The 26,228-nt window shown below is 44.5% G+C and overlaps 1 protein-coding gene across 1 annotated transcript in view; it reads left to right on the forward strand.

Moving 5' to 3' along the window:
* GATB (glutamyl-tRNA amidotransferase subunit B) overlaps positions 1-25,013 on the forward strand; it is a 91,760-nt gene extending 66,747 nt beyond the window's left edge. The window contains exons 10-13 of the mRNA XM_035022908.1: positions 473-606; positions 7,748-7,826; positions 22,624-22,758; positions 24,250-25,013. Of these exons, the coding sequence (XP_034878799.1) occupies positions 473-606; positions 7,748-7,826; positions 22,624-22,758; positions 24,250-24,378 (477 nt within the window). The 3' untranslated portion in view covers positions 24,379-25,013. The remainder of the gene's footprint in view (positions 1-472; positions 607-7,747; positions 7,827-22,623; positions 22,759-24,249) is intronic.
* Positions 25,014-26,228: the final 1,215 nt, after the last annotated feature.

Consider the following 26,228-nt stretch of genomic DNA (forward strand, 5'->3'; position numbering starts at 1 on the left):
TTCCTGCCTCCTTATTCTCACAATCGCTGGGACTTCCAGCAGAGAATAGACCTGGAAAGAAAAAGGACAGGAAACTCAGGCCAAACATCGTGGGCCCGAGGATAAAAGGGTTAAGGTTGTAGGGTATGCAAGGCTGACAGCGAGAGGGCAGGTGAGTTTGGGGGAGAGTGGATTTCATTGTCCTCTGGTTCACCAAGCCAGGCTCTCTGACATATGTTTGTTCCTGTGAGAAAATGCTGTATTAAAAAAATGCACAGTGACAGTGGTAGAAGTCGAATACTTGCTGTTTACTGAAAGTGATCACAATTTTCTGGTGACAGTTCCGTGTTTAAGAAAGTACAGGTAGAGGTCTCAGAGGAGGCAGAGGGTGACAGTTTCAGATCTGCCTTCAGAATGCTGATCTTTCATTTTGGGGGAGACTTTATACATATATATATGTATATATATATATACATTTTTTTTTTCTTCACAGAATGAAGTTGGCCTACTGGAGTTCTTCCAAAATGTGATAAAAGAAACTAGGGCAGAGCCAAAAAAAGTAACTAGTTGGATCCTCAACATTTTTCTGGGTTTTTTAAAGCAACAGAACCTTACTGTCAATGAGAGGTGAGTGGGGTTTGGAGATTCTTTTTTCCTTTTTTGATGAACTCTGTGTCCAGAAGCAGTTGAAGTAGGGCAGGGCCAATGTTTTGTTCTCCCTCTTCCCCCTCAGGATCTCCTGACAGACACACACCCCCTGTGAATTCCAGATTCTAAAGCTGTCCTCCCTCACATCTGAAATTTCGTTTATTTGTTCAAATCTTTGTGCTGTCCTTTGTACTGTGCTGGAGCTGCGGACCTAAAGATGAGTAAGACAAGAAGTATACAAGCTGGTGGGGGATATGGGCCTGTAAGAGAGCAGGTAGTCACCTCAGTGTGATTCTGTTAGGCCAGAGACGCAGGGGGTGCCCTGAAAGAACACAGAGGGGGCCTGACCCGAGGCCAGAAGGTGAACAAGGTTTCCCTCAGAAGCGAATGCTGGAGCTAGACCCCAAAGACCTAGTGGGAGTTGCCAGGTGATGGGAGGGGCGAGGGCATTCTAGGCAAGGGAGTGGCCGATGGACACTCAGAGGCAAGCAGGTGTATGGGCTCAAGAAACCCAGAAACTCCGGGGTGCTGAGGGGCAAGCAGGACAGCTCAGGAAAAAGCCACAGAGACCACCAGAGGCCACCGTGCAAACACTTTTGTCAGCAGCTCTCAAAGCCCTAGATCTCCATCGCACTCCAGTTTCACTTTGGGGGAGTAGGTTGGAAGAACAGACCAGAAGCAAGGAGCCAGTTGCTGGAGTGCCAGTGAGAAATGCCATGGGCCTGAGCCGAGGTAGATGGAGAGCAATTCTCTCACCTTGTACAACTTCCAGTTCTTACTTGGACAGTGGAGTGAAATGGAGGGCAGCATTTTTCAGTCTAGTGAGAGGTAGAGGAGGAGGAGTGAGTTCAGGGGGAAGGGGCGGGGCACGATGCCATGTTCCATTTTGGACCTGCTGAGTTGGGCTGCCTGTAGGACAGACATCCCCCTCATGGGGATAACCAGGAGGCAGTCAGATATATGATCTACCGCTGACAAGAGAGATCTGGGAGGTATGTATCCTAGAGTTCTCATTTGTTCATTATTCAGCACATGTTTATTTAGACTCTGCTCTGTGCAAAGCACTGTGCTAAACATGGGGAAGACCAGTCAGCACAACAGATGTAGTCCCTGCTCTCGGAGCTGACAGTCTAGAAGCCGGTGATGACAAAGCAATGAGCTAGGTGCTCTTGAGAAGGGGAAAGGAACAGCTAAGCTAAGGCCTGAAGGAAGGATGAGTAAGGTTAGGCAAAATCCAAGAGGTAAAAGTGTCCCAGTATAGGGAACAGCACGTGTAAAAATCTTGAGGTGCGTCCGGGCATCCTGTGTCTGGGAACGCAAGGACATAGTCCAGTATAGGTGGAACATGGACTTAGCAGCTTATAGATAGTACTTGAAGTTGTTGAAACAGAAGAGGATCAGGGAGGGTATGGCCTGATGGGATAGCTGAGGAAGGAGCTGGAGATGCTCTAGACTCTAAGTGAGAAGCGCAGGCAGAGAAGGAGGCAGCTGAGAAGAAATGGCAGAAAAGAGGAAAACTAGGACAGAATGTCACAAAAGCCAAAGGAAAGGCAAGATTTAAGAAGAGAAGAGTAAGCAGCAGATTGCAGTATGGGGAGTGAGGGAGAGAGCATTCATGAGGAACCCCCCCCCCAACCCCGGCAAGGCCCCAGGGGAACGTGGCGCCCCCTGTCAGCAGGCGTGCCATTGTCTCCCGAGGCTGAGGCTGTAGAGAGTGGGGGAGGGGGACGAGCCTACATGGATACGTGATCCCAAAAATTTGTTTGCTCAAAGAAGGTCTCGCTGTATAGTGCCAACTTCCTGTTCAGCCTCCTGCTTGCAGTGTGTATATGTATGCCGTAATGTGGCCACGTGGGACCAGTTCACTTCCTTACTTGGCTCCTTACCAGGAGTGACCTTGGATGAGTTCCCCTCTCTCACCCTCCATTGCTTCACTGTGAAACGAAAACGGCAGTACCTAGGTACTGCCAAGGGTTTTGGAGAGGAAAACGCACAGTGCCTGGCACATAGTGGGCCCTCAGCATTCGTTTCCTTCTCTTTGCCCCGTTGGTGTGTTAAGTACCGAAATGATGGCCACCCTCAGCCCCCTAAACTCCTTTGGCATCTGTTGCCTGTCTTTCGTTCCTACCCTTTGGGGTTTGACCTCTCCTCAGAAACTCCACTCTTTACACTGAAAATATGGTGGCCATTCAGGGAAGGCTGGAGCCATCCAGAAGAGTTTATGGAGGAGAAACAACTGTACCAAAGCCTTAAAGAATGGATGGGAGTTGGTGAGGCAGAGGTCTGGGTGACACCTGTGGAGAGCCAAGGGTGGGAATGGGAATGCATTGCACGTTCTTAGACTGAGGAGGAGCATAGCTTGTAGGAGCAGAGAGTGGGAGACGGCAGGAAAGCGCAGCTGACTGACTGGCGCACGGCTGGGATATGAGGATGTGGAGAGTCACGGGGTGGGGGGGGGGCGTTAGCCGTGAATCCAACAAATGCGGTAGAGTGCCCCTCTGGGCAGAGCACGAGGTTAGACGAGGAGGCCCCCACCCCGGCCCTCGAGGAGCTCGCCGTCTCCTGGGGAGGACTAGACTCGTGTGGCAGCATTTTAATCCAAGGCAGAAAGCAGTGCTTCTGTTTTACAACTATACACAGCACGGTGGGAGCAGAGGAGAGGGAAGCGCCTATTGGCCAGAAGCCAGGAAGGCTCCAAGATGTGGTTTGAGCTTTCGGAGGAGTTAAAAATCTGATCCTTAAATTGATGGTTTCCATGTCTTTGGCTACGATGGACTGTGTTGGCCTAGAGTCACTGAATTTTAGTCCTGCCAGCGACCTTAGATAACTTCTGGTTCCGCTCTGTCCTTTAGCAGACAAGGAAATCGAGGCCCTGACCAGTAAGGTGACATACCTTAGGCTGCTCAGCTGCTGAGACTGGTAGCCGAGTCCCCTGACTTTCAGACCAGCTTCTTTATATGTCGGTCTGCAATTAGGGGTTTGCGTACCAGCCATGTTGGTAGCTGCTGAAGGTGCTGAGGTTGATAAATTAGCTTGTAGAGTGAACTTGGAGCCCCTGATATTTACCTAAACAATTCATAAGCACTACAGTTTTAAGAACCCAGAGGGTACCCAATTCTACATAAACCTAATAAGGAGTTGTTCCAAAAGCAGGTAAACGGGGGAGCTAAGCTCCGGTTCTGTTACACAATTTATGTAGAACAAGGACTAAGGATCCAAAAGCAAGCTGTAGCAGCTCTCTTCCTACACAGTTCAGAGAACCATCGTTAGCTGCACCGGCTGTCCCAGCCTCACCTTGGAACAAACAGTAATCAAGGAACAGCCGTAGCTGCCGGAGCGAACGTTTCCAGAGCTTAGAACGGCAGTCGCTATGGAGCTATAGCAGTAGTCGTATGACGACGCCAGGTGGGGAACACTCTAGAGGTCAAGTTGGCAAGAACTGATTTTGCAAATTAGCATTCATCTTTAAAGACCTGTCAGAAGACTGGTGTTTAAAGAGTCCAACCAGAAGAGCTCTTGTTGAACTCGGCTTTTTAATGATTTTGAGCATATTGCTTTGAAAGTTGTTTTTCTATTAACTCCTTCTAAATTGCTATTAATAACAGGTTGGATTTAGTTAAGAACATGGAAATTACAGCTACCCTGAGCAGGCGCTTCACAGTGACATCAGGCAAGTGCCACCATCCAGTTGTCCGGTCTAGTCGAGTGCCCCATACTTCCAGGTCAGCCGTGGGCAGCGGTTCCTGAGGCACTCGCCACTTGGCTTTAGAGCCAAGAGGGCCTGATGGTGAGGGAAGAGAAGTCCCGCAGTGGGATGTGTGCGGTAGCATCCAGGAGTGGGGCTGCAGGGTTCGGAGCCCATTAAAGATCATTCCGGCAGCCCTGTGAGCGAACATGGTTATTACCTCATAAGGCAAAACAAAGAATATGTGACAAAGACCACGTGTGGCCCACAGAGCCTTAAACATTTGCCCTCCGGCATTTCCTGGATGAAGTTTGCTGACCCCAGCTTAGAACATGTTTCGTGAGAGGTCATTGAGTCCAGTGGTAGAGAGAACTGGATCCTGAAGAAGCAGAGGCAGTCTTGGGAACAGATGGGCTTCGCTTGTCTGCCAGCCTGAGGTGGAGGCAGAAAACCATATGGAAAAGAGCCCTGGCCGCTCCTTATTAGCGGGACATTCAAAGAAAAGGAAGAGAATGCGGAGGTCCAAGGAGAAGGGATGTTCGCAAGGGGCTTTAAATGTAGCCCAGAATTGGGGTGCAACAGAATGGGGGGAAAGCAGTTGTGCTTGGCAACAAGCAAAGGGTATGTGATTTTTTTTTAAGAGAAGAGCTTCTGTAGAGGGCTAGGATTAGTATCCACATGGCTGTGCTCACAAGGGTAGATAGTAGCCACTAATGCCAGATGTTTATTGGTAAAGGTAAGGCAAGAGCCCAGGCAGAAGTAAGTGTCTTCAAAATCACTTGCGGACATTTTCAGGATCGGGAAGATCTGAGCATTTGTGAAGGTGCGTGACTAAAGCCCCAGCAGAGAGGAAACAAACATGCAAGTGGGATCCGTAAAAGTGGAAAGTAATGGGATTAAAAGCATGCATCAAGGGGTTGGTTTGTTGGAACCAGGAGGAAGAGGGCACGACAGAAAATTCTGAGTCTTGCATCAGCTGATGACCTTACGAAGTGAGAGGTTGAGGAGGGCATGTGCCAAGAAGGGAAGTGGGAAGGAGACTGTCTGGAACAGGTGCTTGGGTTGGGGCACCCGGTAGGGGTGCAGGGAAACCGTCGAGATGAACACAAGGATTATTGACCAGCAAGAGCCACCTGGGTGTCCAGGTCCCTCTGTCTTTCTCTAGGAGCTTCCTGTGTCCCATCGGAACAGAAGCAGAGAAGGTGGCCTCTGGGCCTGAAAAGAGTGTGGGGATTGAGATGGACCGCACATTTCTCCGATGAGGGGAGGGGGCTAGAGGGGTATGGTTGTAGAGATAGCAGAGTGTTTACTCCCAGAATCCAAGCTGGGGATGGAGTCGTGATCCTGAAAGAGCTCTAGGGGACTGGAGGAAGTTGGCAGATGGGAGAGATCCCTCTGTACATACGCAGGCCTCAGGGGATTGGAGGCTGGCACACAAAGCTTAAGCCTTCCAGTGTCAGAGTCTTCTTTAGTGGAGACACATTCACTGTCCAGGAACCAGCATTATCTGACAGCAGCAAATCAGTAGCTTGTGCTTCTGCTGCCATTATGTTGCAGATCTGATGGTTTATTTATTAAACTGATGAGTGGGGTCTTCTACCATCAGTCTGACAGGTACTGATCTTTGTCATTGTCTCACTCAAGGTTAGCCCGGGCATATCTGGAATTAATGTGTGCAGTATACCAGATAGCTCTCCCTGTTGGTGGGAAGAGTTCTGTGACACAAATATTATTGACTATGTGTCAAGCATTTGTGGGTACAGAAAGGTGAGAAATCTCCAATGCTGTTAGGTCAGTGGAAATATTTTATAGTGTACATTTATGACCTAACTAATGAATTAAGGTCATTAGATGAAAGGCAAAGTATTTTTAGTTATGTTGTGTTCTATTTCTGTTCTCTGTCTCCATGTCCCTGATATCAACTCATGTGGGAGAAGGGACCTTTTCTTTTCTGCATGCTCTAGAAATCCAGTTTAACATCAGTACTTATTATGGGTTCTACCTACTGTCTACACTCTCATTAGCCACCGTATTTTCTAGGATTGCAGAACACCCAAGGGACACTCGTTTTTCAAACAACCTGATTCTTTATTGTCAGTAAGGTGGAAGGTTGGAAAAGGGATTTATCGGTTTATTTCCAGCTCTCAGCCCCTCTTCTGTTGAGATTTAATCAGCGTGGTTCACAGATGTTCCAGATACCAACTTAATAACACCAGTTAGTCTCCAAACCTAGTTTTCACTTGGAATTACCTTTTATCCCTACTTTGGGATAAACAAAGACTTTAAGGATGATGGTCTGCCCCTGTGTGGGCAGCTGCTTCGAATGAACAACCCTAATGAGGCTTCACTGGACTTGAACCAGAGTCCAGTAAGTCAGAGCTGGTGAACTTGCACTCACTGGGTTTGAAATTCATGGAAACTGGATGGGGCCTCCATGGCAGTTTTCCTTTTCATTATCTAAGAGCTTACAAAGAAATTAATTGTGATTGATTAGAACTAAGACATAAACAGAAGGTGTTTTCCCTTGGCGTTAAACATTTCAGAAGCTCTCCTTCACACTGATGTGCTATTTATAAGTCCTTCCTATCTATTTAAAATTAGTCCCTTAATGACCTCAGGCGTTTTATTAGCCTAGTTGCTCTATGTGTTTAAAAGTAGCAAATTCACATATTTTTAAAGAAATGGTGTGTAATTCAGTGTTGTCTTTTCACTAATCTAGGCACTACCCCCCCCATACACACACACACACCACTCCTACCCCCAAATGTGAATTAATGACACTTTATGGGTTTGGTTGCTCCTTGGCCTTTCTTTTATCATGGGATCTTGGCAAGTAAGTCACATCCTAAAAGTGTGGATATGATGGATTCTGGACCCTTCTCTTGTGAGTCTGGAGAGAACAGTGTCTGCTGATGCCCATAAGGACAGTTAAGGACACGGATGGCAGTCATGGAGAGTTCCCTTAAAGAAAAGCTCTTACAAGTACAAAGAACTTATATTTGCATAAAAACACTCAGAAAAGTAGCTTTGTTAGCTCTTTTGTTTGAAGTAATTTTTAGGCTGATCTTGAAAATATTTAATTACTGGGTTGTTTTGTTTTGGTTTTTTTCTCTTGTCATGGTTCATGAATGTTGCAGCCACTCCTTTTTTTGACTAATTAAACTGAGCAGTTGTCTGTTGCTACAACTTTTGCCAGACAGCCATGATTGTTGAGTAGTAAAATAAAGAAAAACACTAGTCACCGAAATTTGTTATATCCTAAAATACAAAATAAATAAATAAAATAGAGCCCAATTGGCGTGTTATTTCCATTCCTGGGTGTGGGTTTAATTATTTAAACCACAAAATCAAGGGCTTTGTTTCTGAATAACCATAAATGGTTATGCTGACAGTGTGAAATGTAAATTTATTTTCTCTCCTTTCGGGGGCTGCTAGTCCTGTCACACCTTCTGCGCTGGCTGAGCTGCTCAACCTGCTGGACAGAAAAGCCATCTCTTCATCAGCAGCTAAACAGGTATGTCAGCGCTTCCTAAAGCTTCGGACTGCTGTGCTATCCCAGTAAATGTTTTATGCCAAATGCCATCACTAAGTGAAATTCATAATTGAAGTATTCAATGCTTGTAAATGCTGTTTTTATACTGAAGAGGGAGAAACATTTCGTTTAGCAAAAGAAAAAAAAAAGCCAGTATGTGCGATGTAGGTAATACACTTCTCATCTTTGCCTAACCAGGGGGAATAGTTCCTGTTTGGTTTTGCCTGGAATGTTTTCCAAACATTTGTTTATGTGAAAGGTGGGACTGCAGCTTGTGGGGGCTTCAGAGCGTGCGCACTGCCCCTGTGCCCCGCAAGGCCAAGGTCGGGGGCGGCTTCGGCACTGCTCCCTGACCCACTGGTCCCTGTCAGTCCTCCGCGGCTGCCCAGCCAGTCCTAGGGGCTTGCTGGTGGTCTTCGTTGCCTCATCGCCCCCTGAAATTCAGTCTTCCGGCAAGGAGGATGAGGTCAGACTGCCTGTCACTTAGCAGATAAAATTTTATACATGTGCCCGGTGAACGCAAGCTGCGAAAACCAGCAGCCGCGTCAGAGGTGGCCTCAGCTTCATCACCCTCCACCTGACAGTCATAGGTGGCCGAAAGATTCCTGGAATCCAGAAAACTCTCACAAGTAAGTTCCCAGAAAGACAAAGAACACCAAGGCGGCAGCCTGATCTCAACTTTGGATATCGAAGCCATCAGTGCTTCAGACAGAAACTTAATGTGACTTTAATGGTGCCTTTTGCATTTACTATTTAGACACATCGGCAGCAGTGGCAGGTACTGAGTGAGGCTTTGGAATAGCAGCTGCTTTGGGCTAATTATAAGGCACTGTGGAGCTCACACCCAGCTCTGTGCAATGAAACTGGAAACAGAACTAATAAAGGTTCTGTCTCCCCGCCATCCAGTGAGGCTGTCAACTGCAGGAACCTTGGCACATGTAGGAAAGGATTTTGGTTGCTTGGATGTCAGAAGAATACAAATGTTTATGACAGTGCTCAGGAGTAGCAGAAAGATTAGATGACCTGAGGGTAGAAAAAAAACTCTATATGTATACATAAGAGCAGATGAATTGTAGCATTTGAAATGAAAGGGGAAAAAATTTTCCCCTTCTCATTCACCCTGTCCCACCAGACCTGGGGAGGCAGAGAAGGAGGAAAGGAAGAAAGGAGAAAGGGGAAGGGAGGGAGGAAGGAAGGAAGGAAACCCAGTACAGTGAATATGATTTGTTCAATGGGAAGAAATGGAAAATGCTAGAAGATGCTGACAGCTGATTCAGATATAAATAGGGACACCTTTGGATTCTGTCAACTTCTAGCATGTTTAAAGGAAGCTGGGTGAATCCTGGCTGCAATGAGGTAATCAAACTAAAATAAAAGTCTGATTAGAAAGGTGTTAAATGTATGCTGGCATGAGGGAATCGCCTGTATATATTGTTGCCTTGGGCGTTTTCCTTTTTTTATTTTTCTACTTTTTCTGTTTTTAAGAAAATCACTTACTGATTTTCTGGTTAAAAAAAAAAGACATTTGTTCATTATTAAGAATTTAATGCAGAAAAATAAATAGATCTTCAAATTCTACCACCTTGAAATAACTACCATTAATGCTGGGTGAACACCATTCCAGGTATCTTTCCATGCACATGTACCATTATAAGGATAGATTGATGGGATGGGCAGACATGAGGTTAGAGAAATAAAGACTTTAGAAAGTAAGAAGTTATAGTACTCTTTTTTTTAGTTTATTTCTTTATGAAGTGCACAGTTCATTGGTTTTTAGTATATTCACAAAGCTGTGCAGCCATCAACACTAATTCCAGAACATTCTCATCACATCAGAAAACAAACCATTAGCAGTCACTCCCATTAAAAGGATCATACACCATGATCGAATGGGATTTATTCCAGGGATGCAAGAAGGATGGTTCAACCCCCACAAATCAATCAGCATAATACACTACATTAACAAAGATAATCTCAAAAGGTGCAGAAAAACTTTTTGAGAAAACTCAACATTCATTTATGATAAAGAATCACAACAAAGTAGGTATAGAGGAAGCATAACATAATAGAGGCCATATATGACAAGCCCACAGCTAACATACTCAACTCCCTTGCCCTAGGTTACCACTAATCTACTCTCTGTCTCTATGGATTTGCCTGTTCTGAACATTTAATGTAAATGGGCTTATGTAGCCTTTTTTGTCTGGCTTCTTGTACTTACCATGATACTTCAAAATCCATCTATGTGGTAGCATGTGCCTGTACTTCATTTCTTTTTAAGGCTAAAGAATATTCCATTGTAAGTATATGCCACATTTTGCCTCTCCGTTCATCAATAAATGGACATTTGAGTTGTTTCTAGTTTTTGACTCTTAAAAAACATGCTGCTTTGAACATTTGTGTTCAGATGTTTTGGTTTAAGTGTATGTTTTCAGGTTTTTTGGGTATGGACCTATGAGAATGGAATTTCTGGGTCATATGGTAATTGTACATTGAACATTCTGAGAAGCTGCCTATTTTCCAAACTGGCTGCACCACTAACATTCCCGCCAACAACATATGAGGGTTCGTCTCTCCATATCCTCCCCAGCACTTGTCTGTCTTTTTGATTATAGTCATCCTAGTAGGGGTAAAGTGATATCTCACTGTGGCCTTGATTTGTATTTCCCTAAGGACTAACTACATTGAGCATCTTCTTGTGTCTTTTATAGTATATGCTCTTTAAGAGAAAAATGTTACAATTAATTTTTACTGAATTTAACAAAAGAATCCAGGTAGGCCTTGGGTTTGAGAAACCCTGTGAGTCAGAGGGTACTCAGGCAGAGCAGAAAAATTCTCTGCTTCCACTCCTTATTGATGTTTTCCCTTACACCTTTCACTGTACCTTCCTCACAGGTGTTCAGCAGTGCTTCTGAGATTTACAAACCTCATCCCTTTAAAGGCAGCCCAGGGTCCAGGGGAGTTGAGAGGTTGCTACCATGAAGCACCCCTATTTTTCAGAAATAGAAAGAGAAAAGGATTTATCATTATGAGCAGCCTCCTGGTAACCATAGACAAAATCATCTGGATTCCTGTCACAGGATCCAGTGCTACCTGTCGAAGTGGTGGGTAGCAGCCCCCTCTCCTCCCCTCCCCAAGGAGAGGGCCGTCAGAGTCACAGTTCCCCTGCAGACAGCATCCCAGGATCCTGAGCCTCTTGTGACTCAGAGGCCCCGGGTGCTGTCCAGACTGCTGGCCAGCGCAGCCCCAGGGGAAACCATGCAGAGTGTGTTTGTGTCCCCTTTGTGCCCTCCTAAAATAGATGTGGATGATCCACTCTCTTCTGGGGATGGTCCAGTTAGCATTCCTACTGGAACCAAGCCGGCTTGGGATTCTGTAGAGATGGAAATTGAATTTTAACATGTAGGTGTGCCACTTAACCCATTTCCTCTGGTCTTTGGGGTCTGCTTTAAAGAGAAATCACCAAACCCTTTTAATGTAGAAAATGTTCTATGTCCTGCAGTAAAATGTTACAAATGATTTGATGTCGTCTTCTCTCCCTTTTAGTGCTTCAGTTCTATGTGCATTTTACTGTGCCCCACTTCTCTTAGGGGCTTGGGTGGTTGTTTGTGCCTTTCTAGAAGAATGACCTTTCCCAGTACTTGCCTTTGAGCAGAGGTGACCGCCCCCCTTTCGGTAACTGACACAGCCCCCTCCCTGCCTTCTCCCTTGAACAGGCCTTTCCTCCACAGTCTGACCCTGGAAACCCCTGGACAGGCGAGGGGCCTGCCTGCTTTCTTTCCATCCTTCCTTCCAGATACTTTAACAATAGCACTAGCTAGAGAAAGTCGGGTAGTAGTTGAAAGGGTGTGTGAATTCGGTCCCCAGGGACCTGAAGGCTGAGCTTCTGCCCCATGTGTCTGAGCCGCCTCCCTGGTCAGTGTGTGATTGGGGGTTCCCAGCTTGCGTGACCCCATGCTCCCCATAGGCATTTAACACAGATGGCCCGCACTACCCTAGGAATCCCTTGTTGCAGATGTTTGTCTAGGGTGGGCAGCAGCAGAACCCAGGAGCTGCACGCCTAGCCAGAAACAATTGTACTTGGATAGCACTTCCCAGGGTGGCAATTAAACACAGACAGAAGCTGAGGATTTACGCTGCAGCACGAGGCTGGTGACCACAGAGGCCATTGTGTTTGCAGCCAGAGGGCCCAGGAGGCCTGCAGAGGCTGGCCTGGAGGCTGGCCACCCCTTCAGCGGCTCCTACCCTGCTGGGCGTCAGCCAGGAGTGCACAGTTCGGGTCTGAAACAGAAATGAGCACAGGATGAGACAACTGGAGTCTACTGCGTCGGCCCGGGGGGCTGGGGCTGGGCTGCGGTGGCCACTTGACTAATTGGGGAAGTTAATATTAATAATTAGCTGATGTGTTCTAACTGGGCATAGAGAGCACCCCCAGACCCAGGGCTCCCATGTGTTCCCGGAGGCTGCTGAAATGTTTCTCGAGCATCACTCCTTTGTACCCCCGCCCTACTTTCTCAGGGAGCAGCCAGCTCTCTGCAGTTAGAAGTATCCATCCTAGCATTGTCCTGCTTTTCCTCCTGAATGGTGTGGTTTGGCAGTGATCCCCGGGCTGCCTCACACCACTTCTATTCTGGTGCTTTCTGGCTCAGGCAAATCCAACAAGCATTTGAGCCGGTCGGGTCCCGCTATATTAGGTCCCAGGCAACGGCTGACCCCCCCAGTCCGCCTGCTCAGGTCCGCCCTGTGCTTTCTGCCAAGGTGGCTGTCTTGGGCCAGGAGAAGTGAGGCAGGCCCAGGAGCGACCTCCTGTGTTTGCCAGGAGTGCCTGCTTCCAGTCCTGGGCCGCAGGGACCATCCGAGTCCGCTGAGCGTCCCGCCTCATTTTCCTGTAAAGAGTTGCTGCATAGACTCTTTATAAGCAAGTCCTCGCAGGTGATTTCCATTTTGAGCCAGCAATCTGGATCCCTCTTGAGATTTCCACATTCTCTTCTTGAATGTTGGACATTTCTTATGCCCTTTTTTGGAGACTGTGCAGAGGAACAAAATAAACACTGGTCAAAGTCTAAATACCTACCAGAGGGATCATTTAATTACATTATGATAAATACGCTTGATGGATATTAAATTTTTTTATTAATACACAAAAGTAGTTCTATAGTAAGTGAAACAAAAGCAGGTCACAAACTGTCCATATGTTATGATTGCAACTATGTTACGAAACAAAAATATGGGAAGGAAAAACACCAAAATACATTTGTTATCTTGAGGGAATGGGAAATATAGGTAATTTCTTTTTATCATTTCCATGTTTCCTTATTTCCTACAGTGAATATGTATTAACTTGTTTTTTTAAGTGAAGTATAGTTGACACATAGTATTAATTTCAGGTGTACAACTTAGTGTTTCAACATTTATATACATTATAAAGTGATCACCATAACTCTAATTACACTCTAATTACCATCTGTTACCGAAGATATTAAAGTATTATTGACTGTATTCACTATGCTGTACTTTGAATCCCTGTGATTTGTTTTATAACTGTAAGTTTATACCTCTTAATCCCTTTCATATATTCCCCCCCAACCACCATATTCTTCTTTGTATCCATGAGTCAGTTTCTGTTTGTTTTTAAATTCCACATATAAATGAACCCATATGGTATTTTTATTTCTGACTTATTTCACTTAGTATAACACCCTCTGCGTCCATCTATGTTGTCAAAAGTAGCAAGATTTTATACTTTTTTATGGCTGAGTGATATTCCTTTGTGTATATATACCACATCTTTATCCAGTCATCTGCCGATAGACACTTGGGTTGCTTCCATATCTTGGCTATTGCAAACGGTGTTGCAATGAACATAAGGGTGTATACATCTTTTCAAATAGGTGTTTTCATTTTCTTTGGATAAATAGCCAGAAGTGGGATTACTGGATCATATGATAGTTCTATTTTTAGTTTTTTAAGGAGCCTGCATACTGTTTCCCACAGTGGCTGCACCAGTTTACATTCCTACACAGCAGTGCAAAAGGGTTCCATTTTCTCTGCATCCTCACCAACATTTGTTTCCTTCTGTTTTTTATTTTAGCCATTCTGACAGAAGGTGATGTCTCATTGTGGTTTTGATTTGCATTTCCCTTAAGATTAATGATGTTGAGCATCTTTTCCTGTGCCATCTGTGTATCTTCTTTGGAAAAATATCTACTTGGGTCCTCTGCCCATTTTTTAAATTAGATTACTTAGGTTTTGGGGGGTTTTTTTGTTTTGTTTTGTTTTTTGGTGTTGAGTTGTAGAAATTCTTTATATATTTTGGATATTAACCCCTATCAGATATATCACTTGCAAATATCTTCTCCCATTCAGCAGGTTGTCTTTTCATTTTGTTGATGGTGTCCTTCACTGTACAAAAGCTTTTTAGTTTGATGTAGTCCCATTTGTTTATTTTTGCTTTCATGTCCCTTGCCTGAAGAGACAAATCCAAAATAAGATGCTAAGACCAGTGTTCAAGATTTTACTGTTTATTTTCTTTTCAGAGTTTTATGGTTTCAGGTCTTACATCTAGGTCTTCAATCAATTTTGAGTTAATTTTTGTGTATGGTGTAAGAAAATGGTCCAGTTTCATTCTTTTGCATGTAGCTGTCCAGTTTTCCCAACACCACTTATTGAAGAGACTGTCTTCTCTGCATTATATTTATTGCCTCCTCTGTCATAGATTAATTGACTGTATTAGTGTGGGTTTATTTGTGAGCTCTGTATTTTTTTCCATTGACCTATGTGTCTGTTTTTGTGCCAATATCATACTGTTTTGATTATTGTAGCTTTGTAGAATAGTTTGAAATCAAGGAACATGACACCTCTAGCTTTATTATTCTTTCTCAAGTTGCTTTGGCTATTCAGGGTCTTTTGTGGTTCCATACAAATTTAGGATTATTTGTTCTAGTTCTGTGAAAAATAACATTGGTATTTTGATGGGGATTGTTTTGAATCTACAGATTGCTTTAGATAGTATGGACATTTTAAAAATATGAATTCTTCCATTCGATGACCATGGAGTATCATTTCATTTATTTGTGTCATCTTTAGTTTCATTCATCAGTGTCTTATAGTTTTCAGAGTACTGGCCTTTCACCTCCTTGGTTACATTTATTCCTAGGTATGTTTGATATTCTCTTTCTGGTATCTCATTATAAAAACACAACCAGTTTCTGTATATTAATTTTGTATCCTGCAACTGAATTTGTTTAGTCTAATAGTTTTTTGGTGGGGTCTTTAGGGTCTTCTCTATATAGTATCCTATCATCTACAAATAGTGACAGTTTTACTTCTCCCTACCAATTTGGATGCTTTTATTTCTTTTTCTTGTCTGATTGCTAGGACTAAGCTAAGACTTCCAGTACTATGTTGAATAAGATAGTGGCAAGAGTGGGCATCCTTGTCTTGTTCCTGATGTTAGAGGAAAAGCTTTTAGCTTTTACCATTGAGTATGTTAGCTGTGGGCTTGTCATATATGGCCTCTATTATGTTAAAGTATGTTCCCTCTATACCTACTTTGTTGTGATTCTTTATCATAAATGAATGTTGAGTTTTCTCAAAAAGTTTTTCTACATCTTTTGAGATTATCATAGGATTTTTATCCTCATTTTGTTAATGTAGTGTATCTATGTTAATTGATTTGTGATGTTGAACCATCCTTGCATCCCTGAAATAAATCCCATTTGATCATGGTGTATGATCCTTTTTTTTTTTTTTAAAGATTTTTTATTTATTTATTTGACAGAGAGAGACACAGCGAGAGAGGGAACACAAGCAGGGGGAGTGGGAGAGGGAGAAGCAGGCTTCCCGCGGAGCAGGGAGCCCGATGCGGGGCTCGATCCCAGGACCCTGGGATCATGACCTGAGCTGAAGGCAGACGCTTAACGACTGAGCCACCCAGGCGCCCCGGTGTATGATCCTTTTAATGTATTTTTTTTTATTTTTTATTATGTTCAGTTAGCCACTGTATAGTACATCATTAGTTTTTGATGTAGTATTCAGTGATTCATTAGTTGCATTTAACACCCAGTGCTCATCACAACACGTGCCCTCCTTAATACCCATCACCTGGCAACCCCATCCTATTTTTAAATTCAATTTGTTAATATTTTCTTGAAGATTTTTACATCTATTGTTGATCATGGACATTGGCCTATGATTTTTTTGGGGGGGGGGAGTGTCCTCAGTTTTGTTGTCAAGGTAATGCTAGTCTTGTACAATGAATTTGGAAGTGTTACTTCCTCTTCAGTTTTTTAGAATTATTTGAGAAATATAGGTATTAACTCTTTTTTAAATGTTTGGTAGAATTTGCCTATGAAGCTGTCAAGGCCTGGACTTTCATTTGTGAGGAAATTTTTTTTTTTTTTTTTTTTTAAGATTTTATCCATCTATCTGTCAGAGAGAGAGAGAGAGCACAAGCAGGGAGAGCAGCAGGCAGAGGGAGAAGCAGAGTTCCCACTGAGCAGAGAGCCTGATGTGGGACTCGATCCCATGACCCTGGGATCATGACTTGAGCTGAAGGTAGACACATAACCAACTGAGCCACCGAGGCATCCCTGTTAGGAAATTTTTTATTACTGATTCAGTTTCATTGTTAGTAATTGGTATGTTCAGATTTTCTATTTTTTCCTGATTCAGTCTTGGAGGATTATATGTTTCTAGGAATTGATCCATTTCTTCTAGATTATTCAGTTTTCTGGCATGTAAGTTTTCACGGTATCTTTTTTTTTTTTTATGTTAGTCACCATACATCATTAGTTTTTGATGTGGTGGTCCACGATCCATTGTTTTCTTTTTTTTTTTTTAATTATGTTAGTCATTCACGGTATCTTTTGAATTTCTCTGGTATCAGTTATAACTTTCATTTCCAACTTTATTTGGGACCCCTTTTTTTCTTGATGAGTCTGACTAAAAGTGCCAATTTGGCTTATCTTTTCAAAGGGACAGCTTTTGGTTTCATTGATCTTTTCTGTGTGTGTGTGTGTATTTGTTTTATTTCTACTCTGATCTTTATTACTGCCTTCCTTCTACTAAGTTTGGGCATTGTTTATTCTCCTTTTTCTAGTTTCTTTAGGTGTGAGGTTAGATTGTTTGACACTTTTCTTGTTTCTTGAGGGAGGCCTGTATTGCTGTAAACTTCCCTCTGAGAACATTTGCTTGTGCTGCATTCCATAGATTCTGGAATGCTTTGTTTCCATTTTCATTTGTTTCAAGGTATTTTTTTTTTAATTTTGTCTTTGATTTCTTTGTTGACCCATTGTTTATTCAGTAGCATGTTGTTTAGCCTCCACATGTTTGTGTGCTTTCCAGTTTTTCTCTTGAAATCGATATCTAGTTTCACACTGTTGTGGTCAGAAAAGATGCTTGATATAATTTCAGTTCTTTTAAATTTATTGAGACTTGTTTTATGGTCAATGTGATCTGTCCTGGAGAAGGTTCCATGCGCACTCGAAAAAAATATGTATTCTGCTGTTTTGAGGTGGTATGCTCTTTGTTTATCTATTAAGTCCATCTGGTCTAGTGTGTCATTTAAGACCACTGTTTCCTTATTGATTTTCTGTCTGGATGATCTATCCATTGATGTAAGTGAGGTGTTATAGGCCCCTACTATTATTATACAGTTGAGCCTTGAACAATATAGGTTTGAACTGGACAGGTCTACTTATACACGTTTTTTTTTTTTCAATATATATTAGAAAGGTTTTATTTTGTAAATACAACTTTTTTCACGTTGTCTTTCCATTTTTGTTTTAACACATGTAATAGTGTTTGTGTAAGACAATATTGATGTGTAGGTACTGACAGATGATTCTTGTGAACAGACAACATTCACTTACAGTATTGATAAGTACAGTACAGAAATGTATTTCTCTTTGATTTTAATAACATTTTCTTCTAGTTTATTGAAAGGATACAGTATATAATATATATAATTACAAAATATATGTTAAACAACTGTTTACATTATCAGGCTTCTGGTCTAGAGTAGGCTGTTAGTACTTAAGTTTTGGGGGAGTCAAAAGTTCTATGTGGTTTTTGACTACACAGATCAGCACCCCTAACTTCCATGTTGTTCAAGGGCCAAATGTAGGATGTGAGGGCGATCTGGCTGTGACATCTGTCACCCCATTGATCGCCAGGGTTGATTCGGCTGATCTGGCTGGCTAGGCGGGTGTCCCCTTCCTCCCTCACCGCTCCATGTGCGTCCCTCCCGAAGCTGCGCGCTCGGTCGAAGAGGACAACCTTCCCCGATAGAGGAGGACCGTTCTTCGGTCAAGGGTATACGAGTAGCTGCGCTCCCCTGCTAGAACCTCCAAACGAGCTCTCAAGGGCCAAATGTATTACTGTTAATTATTCCCTTTGTGTTACTGTTTGCTTTGTATATTTAGGTCCTTCTGTATTGGGTGCATAGATATAATTGTTCTATCCTCTTGTTGGATTGATCCTTTTATCATTATGTAGTGCTCTTTGTCTTGTTACAGTCTGTCTTAAAAATCTATTTTGTCTGATATAATTATTGGTATCCCAGCTTTCTTTTCATTTCCATTTACATAGAATGGCTTTTTTTATCCCTTCACTTTCAGTGTCTGTGTGTCTTTATATCTGAAATGAGTCTCTTGTAAGGCAGCATTTTGGGGTCTTTTTTTTTTTTTTAATCAGTTCAGCCACCCTATGTGTTTTGAATGGAGCATTTAATTCATTTACATTTAAAGTAATTGTTCGGTATGTACTTACTGCCATTTTGTTCATTGTTTTCTGGTTGTTTTTGTAGTTCTCTGTTCCTTTTTCTCTTGCTCTCTTGTGGTTTGATGACTTTTAGTGTTATGTTTGATTTCTTTTTCTTTATTTTGCATGTGTCTATTATAGGTCTTTGGTTTATGGTTACTATGAGGTTTTTAATATAATACCCTATGTATATGGCAGTCTATTTTAAGTTGATGGTCGCTAAAGTTCAAACACTAAAGCACTAGTGTTTTCTAAAAGCACTACATTTTTCCTCCCCTTCCCATTATGTTTTTGACATCATATTTTAAATCTTTTTATTTTGTGTGTACTCCTTAACTAATTTTTGTAGATATAGTTGATTTTACTACTTTTGTCTTTTAACCTTCATACTACCTTTACTGTATATTTGCTTTTATCAGAGATTTTTTCTTTCATAATTTTCTTACTTCTGGTTGTGGCCTTTTCTTTCTTACTCCCTATAGGGCACCTGGGTGACTCAATCGGTTAAGCGTCTGCCTTCGGCTCAGGTCATGATCCCAGGGTCCTGGGATCAAGCCCCGCATCGGGCTCCCTGCTCAGTGGAGAGCCTGCTTCTCCCTCTCCCTCTGCTGCTCCCCCTGCTTGTGCTCTTTCTCTCTGTCAAATAAATAAATAAAATCTTTAAAAAAAAAAAAAAAAGCCCTGTAACATTTCTTGTAAGGCTGGTTTAGTGGTGAGGAATTCCTTTAGCTTTTCTTTCTGGGAAACTCTCTCTCTCTCCTTCAATTCTAAATGATAATCGTGCCAGGTAGTATTCATGGTTGTAGGTTTTTTCCTTTCAGCACTTTGAATATATCATGTCATTCTCTTCTGGCCTGCAAGACTTCTGTGGAAAAATCAGCTAATAGTCTTATGGGGCTTCCCTTGTACATAACTAGTTGCTTTCCTTTTGCTGCTTTTAAGATTCTCTTTTTCTTTTTGCTATTCATCTTTGGTGATTTCCACTACCATCTTCCAGATGATGATCCATTCTTGATTCTTCTGCATCCTCTAATTTGCTGTTGATTCCTTCTCCTGTATTTTTTATTTGTTATTGTATTCTTCAGCTCTCATTGGTTCTTTTTCATATTTTCTCTTTGTTGTAGTTCTCACTGTGTTCATCCACTCTTCTCCCAAGTTTGGCAAGCATCTTTATGACTGTTAATTTGAACTCCTTATCAGGTAGATTGCATATCTCCATTTTGTTAAGTTGGGGTTTTTTTGGTGGTTTTTTTTTTTTTTTTTTTTTTGAGGTTTTGTCTTATTCTTTTGTTTGGAACATATTCTTCTGTCTCTTCATTTTGCCTGTCTGTATTTGTTTCTGTGTATTAAGCAGATCAGCTACATTTCCCAGTCTTTAAATCTTTTTTTTTTTTTTTAATTTTTATTCATTTGAGAGAGACTGAGAGAGAGCATGAGAGGGGGGAGGGTCAGAGGCAGAAGCAGACTCCCCGCCGAGCAGGGAGCCCAACGCGGGACTCGATCCCGGGACTCCAGGATCATGACCTGAGCCGAAGGCAGTCGCCCAACCGACTGAGCCACCCAGGCGCCCTACATTTCCCAGTCTTGAAGGAGTGACGTTATGTGGGTGTCCTGTGGGGCCCAGAAACACAGCCTCTCCTGGTCATTAGAACCAAGTGCTGCGGAGTGTTCCCTCTGTGGATTGCATGCGCTGTTTTGCTGTGCTTGGCCACTGGTGCTGCAGGCACGCTGGTGAGCAGGGCTGGCCCCCAGCCTACCTGGCTGCAGTGCGTGTCTGTAACTGCTGTGGGCATGCTGGTGGGGCCAGCCAGGTCCACCCACCACAGCAGGGCAGGAGCCACTTTGGGGGAGTGCTGGTCCCTGCTAGTCCCCAGGTGTGGTGCACAGGAACTGCTTGGAGGGGTGCCTGCCAGGACAGGCAGGGTAGGTCTGCAGGGGAACATTTGGGTGGGTTGAGTTGTGCTAGCAAGGTAGATGGAGAGTATCAGAAATGGCGCCCACCAGTGCGCCATTTCTTCCTTTGGCCAAGCAAGTTCCCACAGATCCACATGCCTCTGGCACATACCCTGAGATCAGTCAATAAATCTCCTTCGTGTATGGCCCAAGCACTTCTCACACTGCCGCCTCTGAGCTGGATGTCAGAGTGAGCTTGTGTGCCTGCCCTTGAAGAGCAGAATCTCTGTTTCCTATAGCCCTCCTGCTCTCCCTGCTGATTTTTAAAAGTCGATTATGGGGATGGGGCTCATCTTCCCAGTGCAGGTCCGCAGGGCAGGGGTGCCGGATGCAGGGCCTGAACCTTAGGGAGGACCTCGGCATTTGTGGTATCCGCCCCGCCTGTGGAGTGCCACACCAGGCGTGTGGGTCCTGACTAGACCACATCTCTGCCAGACCCTCCTGCCCATCTCAGTGTGGCTTTTTCTTTAGATCTTCAGTTGTGGAAGAGCTGTTCTGCTAGTCTTCAGGTGGTCATCAGCAAGGGTGGTTCTACATGTAGATGTAGTTTGGGTGTGTCCATGGGGGAGACAAGTTCAGGATCATCTTACTCTGCCATTGTGATCATGTCCCCCCTAACATGTATTTACTCATAGAATTAGAAACAGTGTTTTAACAATTGATTTAAGTCAATTTAAGAAAAACATATCAGGGAAAGAGGTCAAAGAAACTCTTCAGACTTGCTTTTGGCAACTCCCCGAGTATAATCTGCATTACAGATTGTTCTGGTCTCCATTTCCTATGCTGCTGACACTCCATTAGTAAGTTTGTTGAAGGCAGGGAAAGTTCTTATCTGCTTTTGTGGCCCTCTCCCTCAGTGCCTTACCCCTTTTCTGGCTGAATAAATAGTTGCAAAATTGACTGGAGGCATATATATTCAGTATTTTTCTAAGAGCAACGACAGGTTTTCCAAAAGCAGCCAGGGCTGTGCAGTGTAGCCAGAGGGGTGCCCTGCAGGGGAGCTCCTGGGAGGGCCCACCAAAGACCTCTCTTGGCCACAGTCGCTGTGGGTACTCGGACAGCTGAGCTGAAGGGGCACTGACTGTTGCAGCCATGATAAATATCTGTGGTTTGTTTCCATCCAGACTGGGGAAAACTTCAAGCTCTACTGAGATTCCAGGCATCTTCCCCTTCCTTTGTTTTGCTGTATGTGCTAATTATTGACAAGCTCTGTTTTTCTGGGAGGAGTGGCTCCTGGCTGGCCTGTTCTCAGCCAGAATGTTCACAAGGAACATTCCGTGCTCGGTACTGACTGCAGGCAGAGATGAAGGAGGCACCACAGGAGACTAACCGAGGAACCCAACACACCCCCCCCCGCCCTTCCAGCTTACACTAGAAAAACAAGAGGAATGAGGAAAGCTACCCTAGGAAATGCCTTCTTTAAAAATGTATTCCTTTTCCCCCTACTTTGATAAGTTTGGGAATTTGTTATTGCTGCTCTTTTTTTTTAAGTAGAAAAATACACGATTAACTTAATTATTCCAGCCAGCTTTGGGCCTAGCTCCACCGGTAGGGGATAAACGTGGCATGGCAGAGGCCCCTGTGGATTATGATTTATGTGTTTAGTTATTTTCCATTTTGTAGCTTCATTACGGGGCCACTTTCTTGCTCCCTGAACATCCTGATTCCCAGCAGGCTGACTGTGTGTGGACGTCACAGCAGGGCAGCGGCTACCGCGCTCAGCCTCTGCCACCCGCTCCTTCAGCAGAGGAGCACCTCAGTTAATCTGTTCGGTGGACGGGAGACGGAGCTGGGCCTGGCTCTCCGGCTCGTGATCTGGCACCTCCGCCAGCCCCTCTCTGCCGTGGGGTTTGAGTCCGAGCGGGAAGGTGCCCGGTGTGTCTGCGCGCCCTCTAGAGCGGCTTTGTCCCAGGTGCTTCAGGAGACGGGCGCCCCATGGGCTAGAGCCACACAGCTGGGACCTCACCGAATCTGCTCTCCCCCACCCCAGCTCTGCTTGTCCTGGCCCCGGGCAAGCGGAGCAAGTATTCACTTCTCCATCTCTCTCCCCCTCCTCTGGCCTGAGGTGTTTGAGGAATTGTGGCGGAGTAAAGGGAAGACTCCATCGCAGATTGTTTCAGAAAAGAAGCTTGAACTGATGCAGGATCAAGAGGCGCTGGAACGGGTCTGCCACACCGTGATGGAGGGGCATCCTCAAGTGGTAATTATCACCTGCAGGGAGAAGAGGGGCTTCATGTGCAGCCGGGGCAAGGCTGGCCAGCGCCGGCCTGAGGACTCGGCCGAGAGCCTCTCCACTGCTTCCCCTCGCAGCCCAGAGGCACCTCCTAATAAGGGCTGGCCCAGTTTCATCAGGAAGTCCCTAATAAATTGTGTCTGCTTTTAGCTAAGGTCAAGAGCTGAAATTAGGTGAATATTAGAAAAATACAACTTTTCCTACAAGGAATATCCACCCCTGGGGTTTAATCTCATGGAGTTGGGTTTTCAGGGGTGTTGATCAAGCTCACTAGATCCAAGTTTTGACCTCCCAGCATGATGCACTTTGAATCTGTTATAGCTAGCTCTGCTTTATAAGAAGACCTCTCACTAATAAACCAGCAGGCATGACTGCAGAAAGGGAAGAAAGATAGGCAGACACTTTAGCTCCCTGCCTTTAAGAGGTAGGAAGAAAGGCAGAAAGGGAAATTATTTGTAAATTATGGAGAAAATCCTTGACAGGGGCATAGCTGAAAACCAAGTCATTTTGTGTTCTGGGCATAGAACAAAATATAAAAGCTAAAATGAGTACCATCCCTCCCTTCCCAAGTCCAATCATACTGTCTAGAGATTTTTTAGTGGGTAAAAAATTGCTAGCATCTCTTTCAGAATAATACCCCCCCCCCCTCAGCTTTCCCCAGACACCAACAGCTCTGAAAAGAGCTCTCGATAAGGAAAATGAGCTTGCACTGGATCTCGGCAATCCCATCTCCCTGCCTCATCTGTAGTGACTGATAAAGGCACACTTTCCATTTTGGACTCGTTCTGCAGCACCGAGTGCAGATACCCACAGATGTCATTACCCATCAAGATGCTGCAGAGCGGAAGGTCAGGGTGGGTGGCCCTGACAGTCCGTGGCTATTTGACAGGAATCCGGAGGCTCCTGCTTTTGTTGTCCCCATCTTGCCCACCACAGCGCACTCCCCAACCCAAATGCTCCCAGAGAGTTGCCATTTTGTGGATTTGTTTTCTGATAAACACGTCGTCTTGGCAGGGAGTTGGGGGGAGAAGGAAAGCCATGCATTTCAGTGCCTGCTGACCACCACTGGAAGATTAGAGAAGGACCTCACTCTGACTAGACTAGATCATTCATCTTAGGTTACTCACCCCGAGACCGAGAAGCTCTGCGTCCTCATGTCACTGTGGTGCCCAGGCGAGCGCCCTCGTCCCTGTGCACCAGCTCTCGCTGTAGCCAGCACTCACAATGCGTCACAGCCCTCTCCTTGCCCACTTTCCCCAAAAGGCAGAGTGGCCAGCATCCCATGTGACAGGAGCCCAGAGACCTCGGAAGCTCACCTCCTCCCTCTTCCTTTTCTCATTTTGTATCAAATGCTAACAGAAAAGAAACTGAATTTGTCAGTAAACGTAAACCTTAACTTAGCATTTTTAAGTACGCGTGTCATTATTTTCTCCTCTAAAACAGTTCCTATCTTTAAAGGTAATGGACGTGAAGAGGGGAAACCCCAGAGCTATAAACAAACTGATTGGGTTGGTCCGAAAAGCAACTCTCAGCCGAGCAGACCCGACTGTGATAAAGAAGATCCTGGAGAGGAAGCTGTCGTCATGAGCCGTTCTGGGTCCCTCTGTGCCCAAAGGAGAGCAGAGTGGCCTCGACTGAGAACAGGAGCCCGTGACGCGTGCCATCTGGGGGCTCCCAGGCCCTGGCCCCAGCTACAGCCCCGGGATGCCACCTACACAGACAGACCAGCCCCGACAGCCCGGCTGCCTCACTTACTTCGAGATGGTTCCAGATGCAGTGGTGGGGAAGAAATAGCACAGTTCCAGTGCTCAGTGATTCGGAACTAAGTGAGACCCTGTTTCAAATGCTGTCACCGTTCTGAGAAAACTTTTCATTCGTTGGGATGCAGTACTTTAGACCTGAAAGTAGATGAGTGGAGCTAAAAACCACCACAGAATCGACACGTTGTAAACAGGAGGCCTCGTGCGGATGGGAAGGAGGGTGTTAGTCTTACTACCTTCCCTCATCCATGGACTCAAAAGTGTCTTTGCCTGTTCAGCTCCCTAGGGATCCCAGAAGGTAGAGGTCTGAGAATTAAATGAAAAATTTTTTGTTAAAAATACACACACACACACAAACAGAAGTTTTCAAATAAATTTAATGAATAAAATAGTGAACTATCACATAAAAAATTAACTTACACTTCAAAGATTGTGCAGTTGACAACTCCCTCCCCACCCCCACCCCCAGGCCAAAGAAAGATAAGCCGTAACATTAAATTGATTTGTTCTGCCTGGGAAGAATAAGATGATAAACTAGAACATCAGAATCTTGACCTTTAACAGTAATTGTGTTACTTACACAATTGTGTTACAATTGTGTTGTTACAGTTAACAACACCCTCGTGAAGGCTGGGCTGGCTTGGCCCCTCACTCGGGATGGGAATGCCATTGCTCTCTCCTGCACCCAGCGTGCACCGCGTGCCGCTGTTCCTTCTGACTCGCCACACTTAACGACCGGTTTCAAGGCTGCTTCTGAAGAGTACATGTCAAACTGTGGCATCAGGAGGAGAACAGACTCTCTGCAGTCTCAGATGTTACACAGAATTGCCAAGCCTACCCAGGAGAGTCCGAGCACTTCCCTCACGATGCTGCCGTGGCAGCTGGGGGACTGGGGACAAGCAGGCCTTCCCTGTCACCAATGTAGCAGTGAACAGTGCTCAGGACTTCCCTCCCTCAGAGTGTGACGGAAGCCTCCCTCGGACCCTGCCGGGAAAGCGGGGACAGAAAGGAAACCAGGTGTGTGGTTTATTCCAGACAAGCATGAGGAGGTAAGGTTTTAAAAAAAAAAAAACTTTCAAAAAGAATGACTTAGAATATTGTGAGAGAAGGTGTTCCCTCACCCAGGAGGCCGTGTGGCCCTCACGCATTCTGCTCCAATACTGGAAACTACTGAACCCAGAAGTAAGATATTTTTTCTTTTCAAGAGAGAAAGGCAGAGTCCATTCTCTCTCCTCGCATTGCAGGTCTGAATTACAAATGGGCAAAGACGTTTGAGACTGGATTTTGGCAGGATCGTTGTTTTGTAAGAAATAATAGGGTTCAGCTTTGTTTTACAAACTCCATTTTCACCAAAGGTCTGGCTTCTGGGACATCAAACTTTACAGAAGCCACTGGGGGATCTTTCCACACCATTTCAAATCAAGGCCTTGCTTAAATGGGTGATGGGGTGGGGGGGCGGGGTGAGGAGGCAGCTGATGGAGACAGTTTCCCAAAACTGTTATGTCCAGTGTGAACTGTATTATGGACTGATCATTTCCAGAGAAAAATGCCATCATGAGAACACCTGACCTTTAAGTGATGGGTGTTGACCTCTGACAACTTCCCCATGGTCTTGAATGCCCACAGTTGAAATCCTGAAAACTGGACAGTTACATTGTTACAACTGCTAATAGAAAA

The sequence above is a fragment of the Mirounga leonina genome, unplaced genomic scaffold (assembly GCF_011800145.1).
Source record: "Mirounga leonina isolate KUSES-001 unplaced genomic scaffold, KU_Mleo_1.0 Mir_176, whole genome shotgun sequence".
NCBI classification, from domain to species: domain Eukaryota; kingdom Metazoa; phylum Chordata; class Mammalia; order Carnivora; family Phocidae; genus Mirounga; species Mirounga leonina.